At 41.9% G+C, this 14635-nt stretch overlaps 1 protein-coding gene across 1 annotated transcript; it reads left to right on the top strand.

Annotated features, from left to right (window-relative positions):
* The first annotated feature begins 8215 nt into the window (after positions 1-8215).
* LOC129832259 (delta-like protein C) lies at positions 8216-14360 on the top strand. Its single transcript, XM_055896187.1, has 9 exons — positions 8216-8575; positions 8726-8965; positions 9544-9604; positions 9839-10096; positions 10491-10852; positions 10952-11168; positions 11760-12462; positions 12734-12851; positions 12971-14360. Exons 1-9 carry the CDS (start codon positions 8525-8527, stop codon positions 12974-12976), a joined length of 2016 nt encoding a protein of 671 aa, XP_055752162.1. The 5' UTR covers positions 8216-8524; the 3' UTR covers positions 12977-14360.
* The last annotated feature ends 275 nt before the right edge of the window (positions 14361-14635 follow it).

Genomic DNA, 14635 nt, shown 5'->3' on the forward strand with positions numbered 1-14635 from the left:
ACATAGGTGCACCTTGTGCTAGGGACAATAAAAGGCTACTAAAATGTGTTTGTCACAAAACAGAATGCTGCAGATGTCTCAAGTTGAGGGAGTGTTAAATTAGCATGCTGACTGCAGGAATGTCCAACAAAACTGTTGCCAGATAATTGAATGTTAATTTCTCTGTTATAAGCCGCCTCCAACATTGTTTGAGAATTTGGCAGTACATCCAACCAACTGCAGGCCACGTGTAACCACGCTGGCCCTGGACCTCCACATTTGGCTTCTTTACCTGCAGGTTTGTCCAAGGGGGGGAGGGGGGGTTGCTGAGGAGGATTTCTGTCTGTAATAAAGCCTACAATGAACTGTAACTCAGTAAAATCTTTGCAATTGTTATTTTTGTTCAGTATAAAGAACATACCATAGACTCACTCCAAAGCTAGCTTGAAATGTCGCTGATGGAGCCATCCAAAATGTACCTTTTTGTATGGCCCAATCGGTTTGTATGTTGTCAAGGAGGGCAGTCAAGTGTCTTTCAAACCAGAGGATCACTGGTTTGAGCCCAGTATGGGGCAGTTCGACAGTGGAGGAAGCTACACTGTTAGCAGCACACTGTTACATGGGATGATTTAAGCCAAATAAAATCTGAGATATTTAATGCATTTACAACTGGTAGAAGACATTTACAATTTGACTCTTGTTTGTGAAAGAGGTGTCTAAAATCCTTCTTTACTTCTCTATTTGAGAATGATATTTGTTTAAGCGAGGATTTAAAATATATTTGTTTTAGGGATTGGACATCATTTGTGAAATCACTCTACCTGAAGTCCCTGTTCTTTGATTTTGCACAAACTAGGAGAAAATGGGTTCGTTTGACAGTGTATTGTTTTATTGTATTGTCAAAACATATTTGCTGTAGCCTGTTACTGTAAAATAGCATTGCGCATAGTGTGGGCAATTAATAGAAAATTCATCAAGAGGGAGAAAAATTTGTATGAATAGACTTTACAGAAACGCATGACTTTGTGGGACGCCAATTGGAATACAACTAGATGATGCCACCGTTTGAGAGTAACGTGTGAAGGGAGCAGCATGTGATGGCTCAATTCACAAATACCTGCAAATTGTGAGGTGTCGGGGCTTTTTGGTTTACCCCCCCCCCCCCCCCCCCCAGACAGACGCACACGTGCCAAAATACAAATGGCCACAGGCTTTCTTGTGGAAATGAGGAGACTACCTCATGAAGCTGGGAGTTAATATTTATTAGAAATACCATGGTTATTTAGTTATATATTTAACGAAGTATTGATTTAATCTGCATATTTTAATAGAATAATATCTTAATAATTAGTAGAATTATCAGAAGTAGGCTACTGGGTTGGAAGAAAACGAAATTCGATTGAATGTGTCACATTTTAAATTTAATTACACTTTCCCATGCGTTATAGTTCAAGTAATAAAGAACTAGTACTACCACTGAAATTACTATAGTGACATATTGTTTTGTTGTTTACTGAGCATGTGACAAATACAATTTAATTTGAAGTGACAATTACGTAATGCACTAGGTAGGTCATTTACATAGATCTGGACAAAAGTGAGTATTTTTTCTGTCTGCTTTAGTGAGGTCATTTTTATTACCAGCAGAGTTTGACCTTATTTGAGTAGGCTGGGACAAGTTGGGGGGGTAAGAAATGAATAGGCCTGTCCATGTGTCCTGCAAAGGGCAATGTGCTATTTCATTTGGACCAAGCAAAATCTGCTCGTGGAAAGGTGCGACCAAACTCTACGAACATAAAGTGCCACCTTAAACTGCTATTTAATGAACATGCACGTGGCAGAAAGCCTGGGAATCGACCTGTGGTGTTGCACTTGACACCTCTACAGAATGAGCAAATTCACATTTATAGGCGCCCTATGCCTTCTGCCACCGAGTAACACCTCTCCAAATGTTCTCGCAGTGCGTCTTTCCGCTCCTCCAGGTTGTCCCCTCTTTTTCTCCACCCAGTTTTAGCACCACAGGTCAGACACACGCCACACTATAGCAAAAGCGACGAGTCCTACACCATTTGGACATTGGGCACGTGAGGCGAGTTGAGTGGCAAGTGCTAGAACATTTGCCCAAAAGCTGTTCCAATATGGTTGAAGAAATAGCACAACATTTAGATGCAAATCGACCAAATATTTTTAATTCCATAACATTCCCATTTCTGACAAGCTCGTTCCATGGACATTATGCATGCTAAATACTTGTTAAATGCGTGCTGTGTCATGTCCTGTCGAATATCTGCCTCTGCAAACACAGGCAAATTACAATTATGCACATATTCGATCGTGCCATCTGGTCATCGACTTATTTTACCATTCTTTCTCCCTTCGTCGAATTCCTTTCATGACAAGCCACGCGCGCGACACCTGCGTAGGCCTATCCCTAACAATTGTATCTGATATTCATTTGCATAATACTAGTGCTTGACTTGGGAAGGAAGAAGTGCGGGAGCTGTCTTTCCAAGTCTGTCCATTTGTTCACCGAAATTCACAAATTACTTTATGGTATAGAGACCTCTGATTATTCACTGTTAACGGTTTATACACATTTCCCATTACCATGGCTTTTAACCAAATTTCCATGACTATTATTTTAGCCTACATGAAAACGTAAGCATTATTGACACTGGAAAGCTGCTGTGTCTGATCCCATGTAGACCTATTACCTCCTGCCGTTGTGTCCTTGATCAAGGCACTTAGTCCCCCACAGAACTGTTATAGTCACATGTTGTTAACTTGTGGTCAACCCTCCATCTGGAGAGCTCCTGGGTGTGCAGGATTTTTCAACATTAAGGTAGGCTATTTCAAATCAAGGTATCTATCTAGACATGTTTATATATAAGGCTCAAATATTCATGTTTCAGAGGAGTTATTTGTCAATTAGGCTATTCTTAGAATATGTTTAACGTTGCTGCAATTGCATGGCTACTATTTCATCTTGGGAATCCCAGGTTTCCAACGGTGCAGATTTATTTAGGCTCTACAGTGCTGGTGGAAAGGCAACAACAAAATGAATGCTTAATTAGCTATAGTTACCTACCGAGATAACTGCTACAAGTTATGTTTAAAAAAAAATTTTTTTTTAATTGATTGATCCTATTTAAGTGTACTTTTATGAGTTACATTAATGACAATTATAAAACTAATTTCCTTGACTTTTCATGACCTTACAAACCAAATCAGTTGGCAATTTGTAACAGCGCATCATGCCATTCATGCTGGCACATTTTCAATCTGCGCAATCTCGAACTGCCTATACTCAGGCAAAGCGGAATCGGGAAATTAATATCCATCCTCCATTGCCATTGCTAATATCCATCCTCCATGAAGATCCCGCCTTCATTCTGCATTGATCAACCTTTTTTGCCTCGGTGTGTGAATCTGTGCCAGAATTAGGGCACTTTGTTTTTATAGAAGAGCCAGTACGCAATTCCCCCCAAAATAGAAGTACCGGTACGACGTTCCGGACAGCTTCCGCCGAAGTTAAGCACTGCATAATACCATGCTTCTACGCACGCACACCGCCTTCTCTGCAACAAAATCAATGAGTGTCAAGAATTGGGCGCAATTTTTCCGACTATAGTGTTTGACGCATTTGACTATAGGTCCCACGAGAGCGTAATACGCAAAACAAAATGTGCATTGGATGTTACATATGTTGTCAATGTTTCAGGCAATTATCTGCTTTCACTGACTCAAATGTGTTTTGGATAGAAGGCTTAGTGCCATGGACCTAATAAAAAGGTCATTGTTGACATTCATATCCTATCAAAAGTGGCATAACACAACATGCTGTCGTATTAAAACCACACAACTTGCATTGTTGTTTTGGTTAAAGCAATCTCATACAAAGTATGCATTCCGTCCGGTTGTGGATACGCATGATGGCAACTTTTATTGTTTACAGAGAACAGTTCATATTTATTTATCCAGTCTTTTGTCCCGAGTTGGAACTCAAGCCGTGGAAGCACCCAGTCTGGATAATTATCCAACAAAATAATGACAATAGAGGTTCATCTGTACCCTCTTTTTTTTGTGACGCGCTTCAGCCGAAGCGTGCCCGGGGTAGTCAGGGCCAGCCGAGGCACGCGCTGCCCTCATTAGCATTACAATAGACGAGCGCCGAAGATGAGCAACAGTTTGCAAAGCTACCCATTGTCTCTGTAGATCCCCGCAACAGCAAGCACACGCAGTCTACTGACACACATTAGATTGTAGGCTACAGATAATATCGCTGTCGTGCGGAATTCAGATTTATGGTTATTTTTTGTTATTCCTTCACGTTTTTAATTACGCCATAAAATGTTCATTGTCATTTTTTATTTCTTTATTGAACCTTTATTCAAACTAGGCAATACAGCATCAACAAGGAAATGTTCTAGGCTAAAGCTATTAGACTACACTCTCTTCATCCGATTATTTAGTAGTTATTCTATTGCAATAGCCTTCCTTCAGAGGTTTGGATAGAACGAACGACCGGACAACTGTTCATGTTTTCACAGAGAGAATATGGCGGACACGCTCCACTTGAGTGGAAGCCACTCGAGGGCCATCGGCACCATTACAGAGATACATACACCGACAGCCATATCAAAAACTGTATAACACAGATTCTATATGCCTACCTGCTATGTGTAGTTGAAGCTGGAACAGTTATAATCAAATAAAATCACATTTTGTTGGTCACATACACATACAATACATACAGTACCAGTCAAAAGTTTGGACACACCTAATCATTCAAGGGTTTTTCTTTATTTTTACTATTTTCTACATTGTAGAATAATAGTGAAGACATCAAAACGATGAAATTACACATATGGAATCATGTCGTAACCAAAAAAGTGGTAAACAAATAAAAATATATTTTATATTTGAGATTCTTCAAAGTAGCTACCCTTTGCCTTGATGAAAGCTTTGCACACTCTTGGCATTCTGTCAACCAGCTTCATGAGGTAGTCACCTGAAATTAATTTAAATGAACAGGTGTGCCTTGTTAAAAGTTAATTTTGTGGAATTTCTATCCTTAATGCGTTTAAGCCAATCAGTTGTGTTGTGACAAGGTAAGGGTGGAAGACAGAAGATAGCCCTATTTGGTAAAAGACCAGGTCCATATCACAGAAAGAACAGCTCAAATAAGCAAAGAGAAACAACAGTCCATCATTACTTTAAGACATGAAGGTCAGTCAATCCAGAAAATGTCAAGAACTTTGAAAGTTTTTTCAAGTGCAGTCGCAAAAACCATCAAGCGCTATGATGAAACTGGCTCTCATGAAGACCACCACAGGAAACCTCTGCTGTAGAGAATAAGTTAATTAGAGTTAACTGCACCTCAGACTGCAGCCCAAATAAATGCGTCACAGAGTTCAAGTGACAGACACATCTCAACATCAACTGTTCAGAGGAGACTGCGTGAATCAGGCCTTAATGGTTGAATTGCTGCAAAGAAACCACTACTAAAGGACACCAATAAGAAGACGCTTGGGCCAGGAAACAAGAGCAATGGACAGTAGACCAGTGTATATACAGCATATTCAGTACCAGTCAAAAATTTGGACACCTTTATTTTTAGGAATATTTGCAAATTTAGTCAAAATAAAAAACATAAATACCTTATCTACATAAGTATCCAGACCCTTTGCTTTGATACTCGAAATTGAGCTCAGGTGCATCCTGTTTACATTCATCATCCTTGAGATGTTTCTACAACTTGATTGGAGTCCACCTGTGGTAAATTCAATTGATTGGACATGATTTGGAAAGGCACACACCTGTCTATATAAGGTCCCACGATTGACAGTGCATGTCAGAGCAAAAACCAAGGCATGAGGTCGAACGAATTGTCTGTAGCGCTCCGAGACAGAATTGTGTCGAGGCACAGATCTGGGGAAGGGCACCAAAAAATGTCTGCAGCACTGAAGGTCGCCAAGAACCCAGTGGCCTCCATCATTCTTAAATGGAAAAAGGCTGGAACCACCAAGACTCTTCCTAGAGCTAGCTGCCCGGCCAAACTGAGAAATCAGGGAGAAGGGCCTTGGTCACTCTGACAGAGCTCCAGAGTTCCTCTGTGGAGAAGGGAGAACCTTCCAGAATGACACTCTCAGACCATGAGAAACAAGTCTCTGGTCTGATGAAATCAAGATTGAACTCTTTGGCCTGAATGCCAAGCGTCACATCTGGAGAAAACCTAGCACCATCCCTACGGTGAAGCATGGTGGTGTCAGCAAGCTGTGAGGATGTTTTTCAGTGGCAGGGACTGGGAGACTAATCAGGATTGAGGGAAGGATAAACGGAGCAAGTACATAGAGACCGTTGATGAAAACCTGCTCCATAGTGCACAGGACCTCAGACTGGGGTGAAGGTTTACCTTCCAACAGGGCAACGGCCCTAAACACACAGCCAAGACAATGCAGAAGTGGCTTCGGGAAAAGTCTCTGAATGTCCTTGAGTGGCCCAGCCAGAGCCCGGACTTGAACCTGATCCAACATCTCTGGAGGAAATAGCTCTGCAGCAACGCTCCCCATCCAACCTGACAGAGATTGAGAGGATCTTCAGAGCGGAATGGGAGAAACTCCACAAATACACGTGTGCCAAGCTTGTAGCATCATATCCATGAGGCTGTAATCGCTGTCAAAGGTGCTTCAACAAAGTAGTGAGTAAAGGGTCTGAATAATTATGTAAATGTGATATTTCAGTGTTTTATTTTTAATGTGCAAATATTTTGAAAACTGTTTTTGCTTTGTCATTATGGGGTATTGTGTGTACATTGTTTTTCATAAATTTTAGAATAAGGCTGTAAAGTAACAATGTGGAAAAAGTCAAAGGGTCTGACTAGTTTGAAAAATATAAAATATATTTTGATTTGTTTAACACTTTTTTGATTACTACATGATTCCATAGGTGTTATTTCATAGTTTTGATGTCTTAACTATTATTCTACAATGTAGAAAATAGTAAAAATAAAGAAACCCTTGAATGAGTAGGTGTGTCCAAACTTTTGACTGATACTGTGTGTATGTGTATATATATATATATATATATCTGAAGAATAGCATATATACAGCAATTGTTAAATATGATAGACCTTGACTAGAATACAGTATATACATATGAAGTGGGTAAAACACTATGTAAACATTATTTAAAGTGACCATCATTAGCTGTGCTGTAGGATAGGCTCCCCCTAATCTGTCCAGTCAAAAACAATGCTATTGAGACAATTAAAGTGCCTACCTATGGAAATGTATTAACTTTTCCCTTCTCTGACATTGGGTGCTCATTGCGTGCTTATTACGCAGCGAAGACGTGTAGCCCAGCCTATGGAAGGAGAAGGTGGGTTGCATAGCCAGGTGCCGTTGATTATCATACAGCTGTCGTCATGACCCCCCCCCCCCCCCTTCATACAAAAGCAATTATCTGACATTTCCAGTGTTACCCCTCCGAATCTTTCGATGACACAATAAAATATCTCGCTCCGAAGTCTGCCGGTTTGATGCCTCACACGCGTCAGAACAATTACAATTCTGGGGCTGAATTAAAGTGGTGTGCGCGAAGCCCCCTCCTCCCCTCCACCGTACACGGCCATTGTCCTCCCTCCCAGGAGAAAAGGATGAAAACATCCATGAAGACTAGGGTGGCACGCGGAAGGAAACAAAAAGAGGAGAAAAGTAACCACTGCTTAATAGAAGTAAAGTCACTGGGGATTTTTCATGGCCAATCACATTATGACCCTATCACGCTTACACAGCAAACCTACATTTCGCCATCGATAAAGTGTATTCAACATTGCATGAATCCAGTCCTTTAATTTACTACGTCTTGAAATTAATGTCTAATCATAGATCAAAATATGTTTGTTTTTTAAATCACACGAGTTTAGGTTAGGTCTCTTCGCAATCAAGGTGCGCAGTTCTTTCAACGTGTATATATAGCCTATTTCTTCACATTTTCGTTCAGGTATGTGGCTGAATTATCCATAGAGCCTTAAACTTTGCATTTAGTTATATTACCCTATCCAATTTGGTGACACAGAATCAAAGCACATCGTAAACAGTCCCCAAATTGCATCCAAGTCTGCACAGCCTTTGACACACTCCCCTCATTCGCGCCCACTTCCTCCCCCCTCTGATGCTGGAAGGCGGTATAAAATCCCTGGTGCACGTTCCACTTCACGTAACTAAAGGTAGAAGTCCAGAGTGCAACTGCTCCGCAGAGCAAAGGGATTTTATTTTCGTTGTGAGCTCCATTTCTATTAAGAATTGTCTGAAGACTAAAAAAATCTGACAAGAAGTGCGCTCTATTTATTTTCGTTGTGAGCTCCATTTCTATTAAGAATTGTCTGAAGACTAAAAAAATCTGACAAGAAGTGCGCTCTATTTTTACATTTCGCACATGATATTTTTCTATTTTTTTTGGGATACAATACATTTCCCCTCTATATTGGATATCTGGCGCTGTCTGCTAAACTTTCATAGCAGACGAAGAAACACTTCCCAGAATGGCTCATTTGTTATTAACGTGTTTTTTGGCGTTGATATCAACGCAACTGGTGAGTACACATACAAGATTCATAGAGTTATGTTATGAGTTGGTAACCTGTGCAGTCGCGCCTTTTACGCACTGATATGTGCTCTGGATAAGATTGTCTGCTAAATGACTTAAACGTAAATGTAAATATGTACTTATTTTTTTCCTGTAGGTCGAGTCGTCCGGTGTGTTTGAGTTGAAAGTACACTCCTTTAGTAGTACCCGTAGTGTCTGCAAACGGTCTAGGGACTGCCAAATATTCTTCCGAGTCTGCCTTAAACATTCCCAAAATGTCATCTCACCTGAGCCCCCCTGCACTTACGGCATGGGACTGACCGAAATCTTCAGTGCCGACCCGAGCTCCATCTCTAGTAGCGCACCCATCAGAGTACCTTTCCATTTCAAGTGGCCGGTGAGTAGTCTACAGTACACAGTCTACACAGTCTACAGTACTCAATATACCAAAGAGCTGATGGGGAATTAAAGGTCCAATGAAGCCGTTTTTGTCTCAATATCAAATCCTTTCTGGGTAACAATTAAGTGCCTTACTGTGATTGTTTTCAAATAAATGGTCAAGAAGAAACAAAAATGAGAGCAATTTCGCATGTGAGAATTTTGCTAGGACTGACTGGTAGTGGGGAACTCTTATTTGTCTATTAACTATTGTACCACCTGGTGTGATGTCATCAGGCAGGCCAAAACTCCATCTCACCGAAACAGACTGAAATTTCAGGCAGTCTTTACAAACACCTCTTACACTAAAATGGCATTATCATCATTTTCACAATGTCACTGTATTATGGAAATATATTTAAAACGTAGGGAAATCACGTTTTTTTTACAGCACTGTCTTTAATGGTTAATGCCTGGTGGTACATTTCATATATTGGGTAATGGCATGAAGCTTTTCATGAAGAGTTTACACTTTAAATAATCTCGCCTTTTACAGCTTTTTGACAAAGTATATATATTTTCCTGTGTGGATTGTAGGGCACATTCTCGCTCATTGTTGAAGCCTGGAACGCAGAGTCCTCCGACGGCCAGTCCACAGGTAGGTAGCCTTCAGTGCACACTCCCTCTAGGGGGCGGAAAGTGGCTTTGATATTCCTCTAACAGTCATTCCCAGCACAAGCGTTTGAGTATCAACACGTTTTACGTATTAGCAAAAATTCGGTAATATTTGATTACACAATTCATATAGATTTTTTAAAGCAATTACCTCACAAGATTGGATTTTAGGAATGTATTTTATTTTTCGTCTGCTCAATGTCTCTCTCTTTAATAGAAAACCAGAATAACTTGATCAGCCGTTTGGCCACCCGTAGAAGACTAGACATTGGCGAAGATTGGTCACAGGATGTGCATTTTGAAGAGCAAAGTGAACTTCGTTTTTCTTACCACGTTGTCTGTGATGAACACTACCACGGTGACAGCTGCTCAGACTACTGCCGTCCCCGTAACGACCCCTTCGGACACTACACTTGTGATGCCGCGGGCACCAGAATGTGCCTGTCGGGTTGGAAAGGAGAATACTGCTCAGAACGTAAGTGTACAGAAGGACTACAAGGTTTTTTAAATGATAAGGCCAAATCTTTTTTTAATGTTGTTATTCAGAATTCTCGAAATAGTTAATTCAGACATTTCAACGACATATTCTGTTAAATAAAACTTGCTTCTGTCTATTCAAATATAGAATTTGCGTCCTTTGTTCGGGCCAACAATGGGAGCTGAGTGTATGGTTTAACAGGGACACGCGTTGGAACTTAATGTGCGCTCCCTTGCGTGAACAAATATGGCATGTGTTCCTTTTGTGTGCGTACCAGCTGCTTAGTTTAGTACTTAACAAATACTTGATGTGTCTGAGCTCAGTGAAGGGGTGGTTGTTTTATGATTAGAAAGGGGAACACTCATTCAAATTTTTCCCCCTATCTCTAAAGCCATCTGCTGGTCAGGCTGTAGTGAGAAGCATGGTTATTGTGAGGCCCCTGGCGAGTGCAAGTGCCGCCTTGGGTGGCAGGGACCCCTCTGCGACGAGTGCGTCCGTTATCCTGGCTGCTTGCATGGCACCTGCGGCCAGCCGTGGCAGTGCGACTGTAAAGAGGGCTGGGGAGGACTGTTCTGCAACCAGGACCTCAACTACTGCACCAACCACAAGCCCTGCATGAATGATGCTCCCTGCACCAACACAGGCCAGGGCAGCTACACCTGTACCTGCAGGCCGGGCTTCAGTGGCAACAATTGTGAGATCGAAACCAACGAGTGTGACAGCAACCCCTGCAAGAACGGAGGCAGCTGCAATGTAAGTTCTGTGTTGCATTTATATTCAGGATTAAATGCTGCTATTCACAGTCCAAGTCTTTAATTGTCCAATATGAAATGCAACCTTTTAAATTACCAGGATCGGGAGAATGACTACACCTGCACCTGCCCCCAAGGCTTCTACGGGAAGAACTGTGAGATCAGTGCGATGACCTGTGCCGACGGGCCCTGCTTCAACGGTGGCACCTGCATGGAGCAGGTGACCGGTGGTTACTCCTGCCGCTGTCCTTCCGGCTACATGGGTTCCAACTGCGAGAAGAAGATTGACCGCTGCAGCAACAACCCCTGTGCTAACGGTAAAGCATCCCCCTATCAGCACAACCACTGTCTTGGTGAGGGAAACCTACCAGGACTTCTGATTGTTATGTTGGAGCCGCTCACAAACTCTTATCTGTCCGCCTAACAGCAAAACTCAACCGACTGTGCTGCGGACACATTCTTTGGCAGTTACCATCATGGGTTTTTACACATGGTTTTCTTCTTGTCACGTAAACTCAGTTTTGTTTTGACATGCCTAAAATGTAAAAAAATGCAGCATAGGCACGGTACAACAGACACTTGGCTCTTGGCTCAGACTGATATAAGGGGTGAGATATAGCTGTCATTATGAGATGGAAAAAAACTAGTCTTAGAATGTTGTGGGCTATTTTGTACCCCCTGGGTCCTCATTAGCTACACTGTAACTCTACATCATGTGGGAATGAGCACAAGCTTATCTGTAATTGGCTAAATTCCTGTTGGTGTAGGAAGAAAATATACACAGTATATATTTGCCTTCCATAAGAAGCTTTGACACTCATACCTGCACTTCAAGTTTTGATAAACATGTTGAGTGTGCAGTGATTTGAACCCCCTCCCCCCTCCTCGTCTGTCTATCTCTGTGATAGGTGGCCAGTGCCTGGATCTGGGCCACAGCCTGATGTGCCGTTGTCGTCCTGGCTTCACTGGGCCGCGCTGCGAGATCAACATCGATGACTGCGCCCGCAACCCCTGCCACAACGCCGGGACCTGCGTGGACGGCGTCAACGACTTTACATGCACCTGCACCCTGGGCTTCACCAGGAAGGACTGCAGCGTCCGCGCCGATGCCTGCTCCGTCTTCCCCTGCCAGAATGGAGGCACCTGCTACACACACTTCACCGGACCTGTGTGCCAGTGCCCGGCCGGCTTCATGGGATCCCGTTGCGAGTTCAGCCTCAAACCCACCGCCAAGCCCAAGGCAGACGGCTTGCCCGCAGTCCTGGTTGTCTCCTTCGCCCTGGGCCTGGTCACCCTCACCCTGGTGGTGTGTGCTGCCATCGTGGTCCTAAGCCAGATAAGGCGCGGGCGGAAGGCCATGGCGTCTTCTGTCCGTAACGACCTGGAGACGGTCAACAACCGACCCATAGGTGGTTCCAACCCCTTGTCCAGCCTCCGAGAGAAGGAAGCCTTCCTCCTCCCTGGCGGCCATTACAAGGTGTCCAATAAGGACGCAGCGCTGACCTCGGGCCCCGCAGACAAAAATGGAGACAAGGCGGCCTACAAGCAGAAGATGGTTGACTACAACTTGGCCAAGGAGGAGGACCGTCATGCCAAGAACAAATTTGACCAGTAAGTATGCCTCGTCAAACTCAAACGGCGTTGTGCCAATGAAGCAGAGAGTGCGTGATCATCAGTGCCCTAGAGTTTGGATTGCTTGTATTGAACCCAGCAAGATGTTACAACTTGATCTCTCACTGTGTGAGGCTCAGGCTTTATCAGATTTTTGAAACCCTCAACTTTGTATTGGAGATCATGGGGATCCACTGTTTTTGCTGTTGTGTGATTCCATTGCACCTCTGGAACCTGACCTCCTTTTCCTCCCTCTATCTCTTTTCAACAGGAAATCAGAGGGCAGCATAATGGTTCCACCAATGAGCTTCCCCAAAGAAGGCTTGTACCACCCAGTCTTCATCATCCAGACAGAACAGCAAGCTGAACAGTGTGTCTTTGCTACTGAGGTAAGCAGCTCCCATTCAAACGGGTTATTATTAAGAGTTTAGGAAGGAAGTTATTGTCAACTAACTCTTTCAAGATTTGTTTGGTAACTTTCTCCCTCTATAATTTTCCCACCTTTTAGGTTTAACACAGTATTCCGACACCAAGAGTACTGTGACCAACAAGGGCTTTGCCTGATCATGTTTACAATCTTTCAAAGACAATTCAAAGAATTGAAGAGGATATATTAAATCAACATGTATTATTTAATATTTATTCATGCTGCTCATAAAAAAAATGAACTTTTTGACAACATTGACAATTTTGGATACAATACGTGAAAAGTGGGGGTGGAGAGTAGAAAGAATGTTCCGGCATAATTTGCACTACATTTTTAAATCTAATATAATTTGCTTTGTGTTAAATTTTAACAAAGAAAACTTTCTTCGGAAGAGTGCCAATGATTCACCAATCACAGAGAAGCAGGACCTTTTTCTCTCCTGATGCCTTATCGAAAAGAAAACGACATCTCAAATAATCTAGAGGGGCCTTTTTTTTTACAATGAATAAGATATCACTGCAATCCACTTGAGAATCAAAATGAACAGTAAGGACATTTTCGTGCTCTATTTGGCTTAGTTTTTTTTGGCGTCAAAGTGAGAAACAATGTTGAAGCTATCAAAGAATTGAAGATGAAGATTTACTGAAAGCTTAGATGGACAGTTGTCTATAAATATCTGAGTTTATAGTGGCCGTATGTCATATCTAGGCCTTCTGGTCCCTAAACTGGACTCCCTTTCTCTATGGAAATAAATCACCAATGTGCCCTATCTTTCAGAGCATTACATGTATAGTATACTTAGGAAACTCAATCTTATCAAGTGCCTGATCTTTAAATTATGCTATGACTTAAGGAAAAATGGTACTGATCTTACACACTGACATTTTGTATGTGTTCTTTTATGTGTTTGTTTGATGCTGTACATGTTTTTTCAGTCTCTTTCGGAGTATATATATATTTTTTTACAAACACACCAGAAAGTCTTATTTGAACGGGTTGCAAGTCGTAGTACATGTAATTTGTACAGTTTGATTTTCTCAATGCCTTTCAATTTACAGCTTCCATCTTGCCAAACACCCAGTGCTTTTATGGCATTCCCTTGACTTGAATGAATGAAGTGCGTTGTGCCCTAAAGTCTGCTTCCCCGATGACAAAATATCCTCTTTTTTTAACCGACAGTTCTGGATCTTTAAAAATGTTTATTTTTTACAGAGTGAAGGACTCAAAAGAGAGGTTGTTCTTTTTAATTTGAAACCAAATAGATTTTTTATTTTTTATATTTGTGTTATTGTCCTCTTTAATTTAACAATGCAATGTGTACATAACCATGAGATATTCTTTCTATTTAATTTTTTTTGTACATCATTTGTATTTATGAAGAGAATTGTATATATGTCTATGTTATGTGACTATTGTCACAAAGTCCCCAAAAATATATTTTTTTCATAATAAATCAGAGAAAACAGTAATTCATGTGTTGTCTGTCTGCCACTGGGGGTTGGGGTCTTTGGGCTGCTCGCTTGATGTTTATGGTAAGTAGATGGGACATGGGGCTCAAGTCGATGGGGCCCATTTACTTTTGTTGCTGTGCCCCCTGAACCTTCCTAGATAGCAGAGGTTGGCCTATCACAGAAAGGGAATCACGTGGATGACACTAGCTAGCAGATTATTGCCTAGGTGGAGGCTGCGGTGCTGTTTGGAGATACATAATCTAGGGATTCATGTGCCAGGCTAGAAAAGGGAGAG

The sequence above is a fragment of the Salvelinus fontinalis genome, chromosome 33, assembly GCF_029448725.1.
Source record: "Salvelinus fontinalis isolate EN_2023a chromosome 33, ASM2944872v1, whole genome shotgun sequence".
In the NCBI taxonomy this organism is placed as follows: Eukaryota; Metazoa; Chordata; class Actinopteri; order Salmoniformes; family Salmonidae; genus Salvelinus; species Salvelinus fontinalis.

What these genes read in the sequence shown, in the direction of transcription:
- LOC129832259 (XM_055896187.1), top strand. Translation starts at nt 8,525, where the DNA reads ATGGCTCATTTGTTATTAACGTGTTTTTTGGCGTTGATATCAACGCAA. An exon ending in CGTTGATATCAACGCAACTG is followed by an intron (nt 8,576 to 8,725) that starts GTGAGTACACAT and finishes TTTTTCCTGTAG; the next exon opens with GTCGAGTCGTCCGGTGTGTT. An exon ending in CAACAACCCCTGTGCTAACG is followed by an intron (nt 11,169 to 11,759) that starts GTAAAGCATCCC and finishes TCTCTGTGATAG; the next exon opens with GTGGCCAGTGCCTGGATCTG.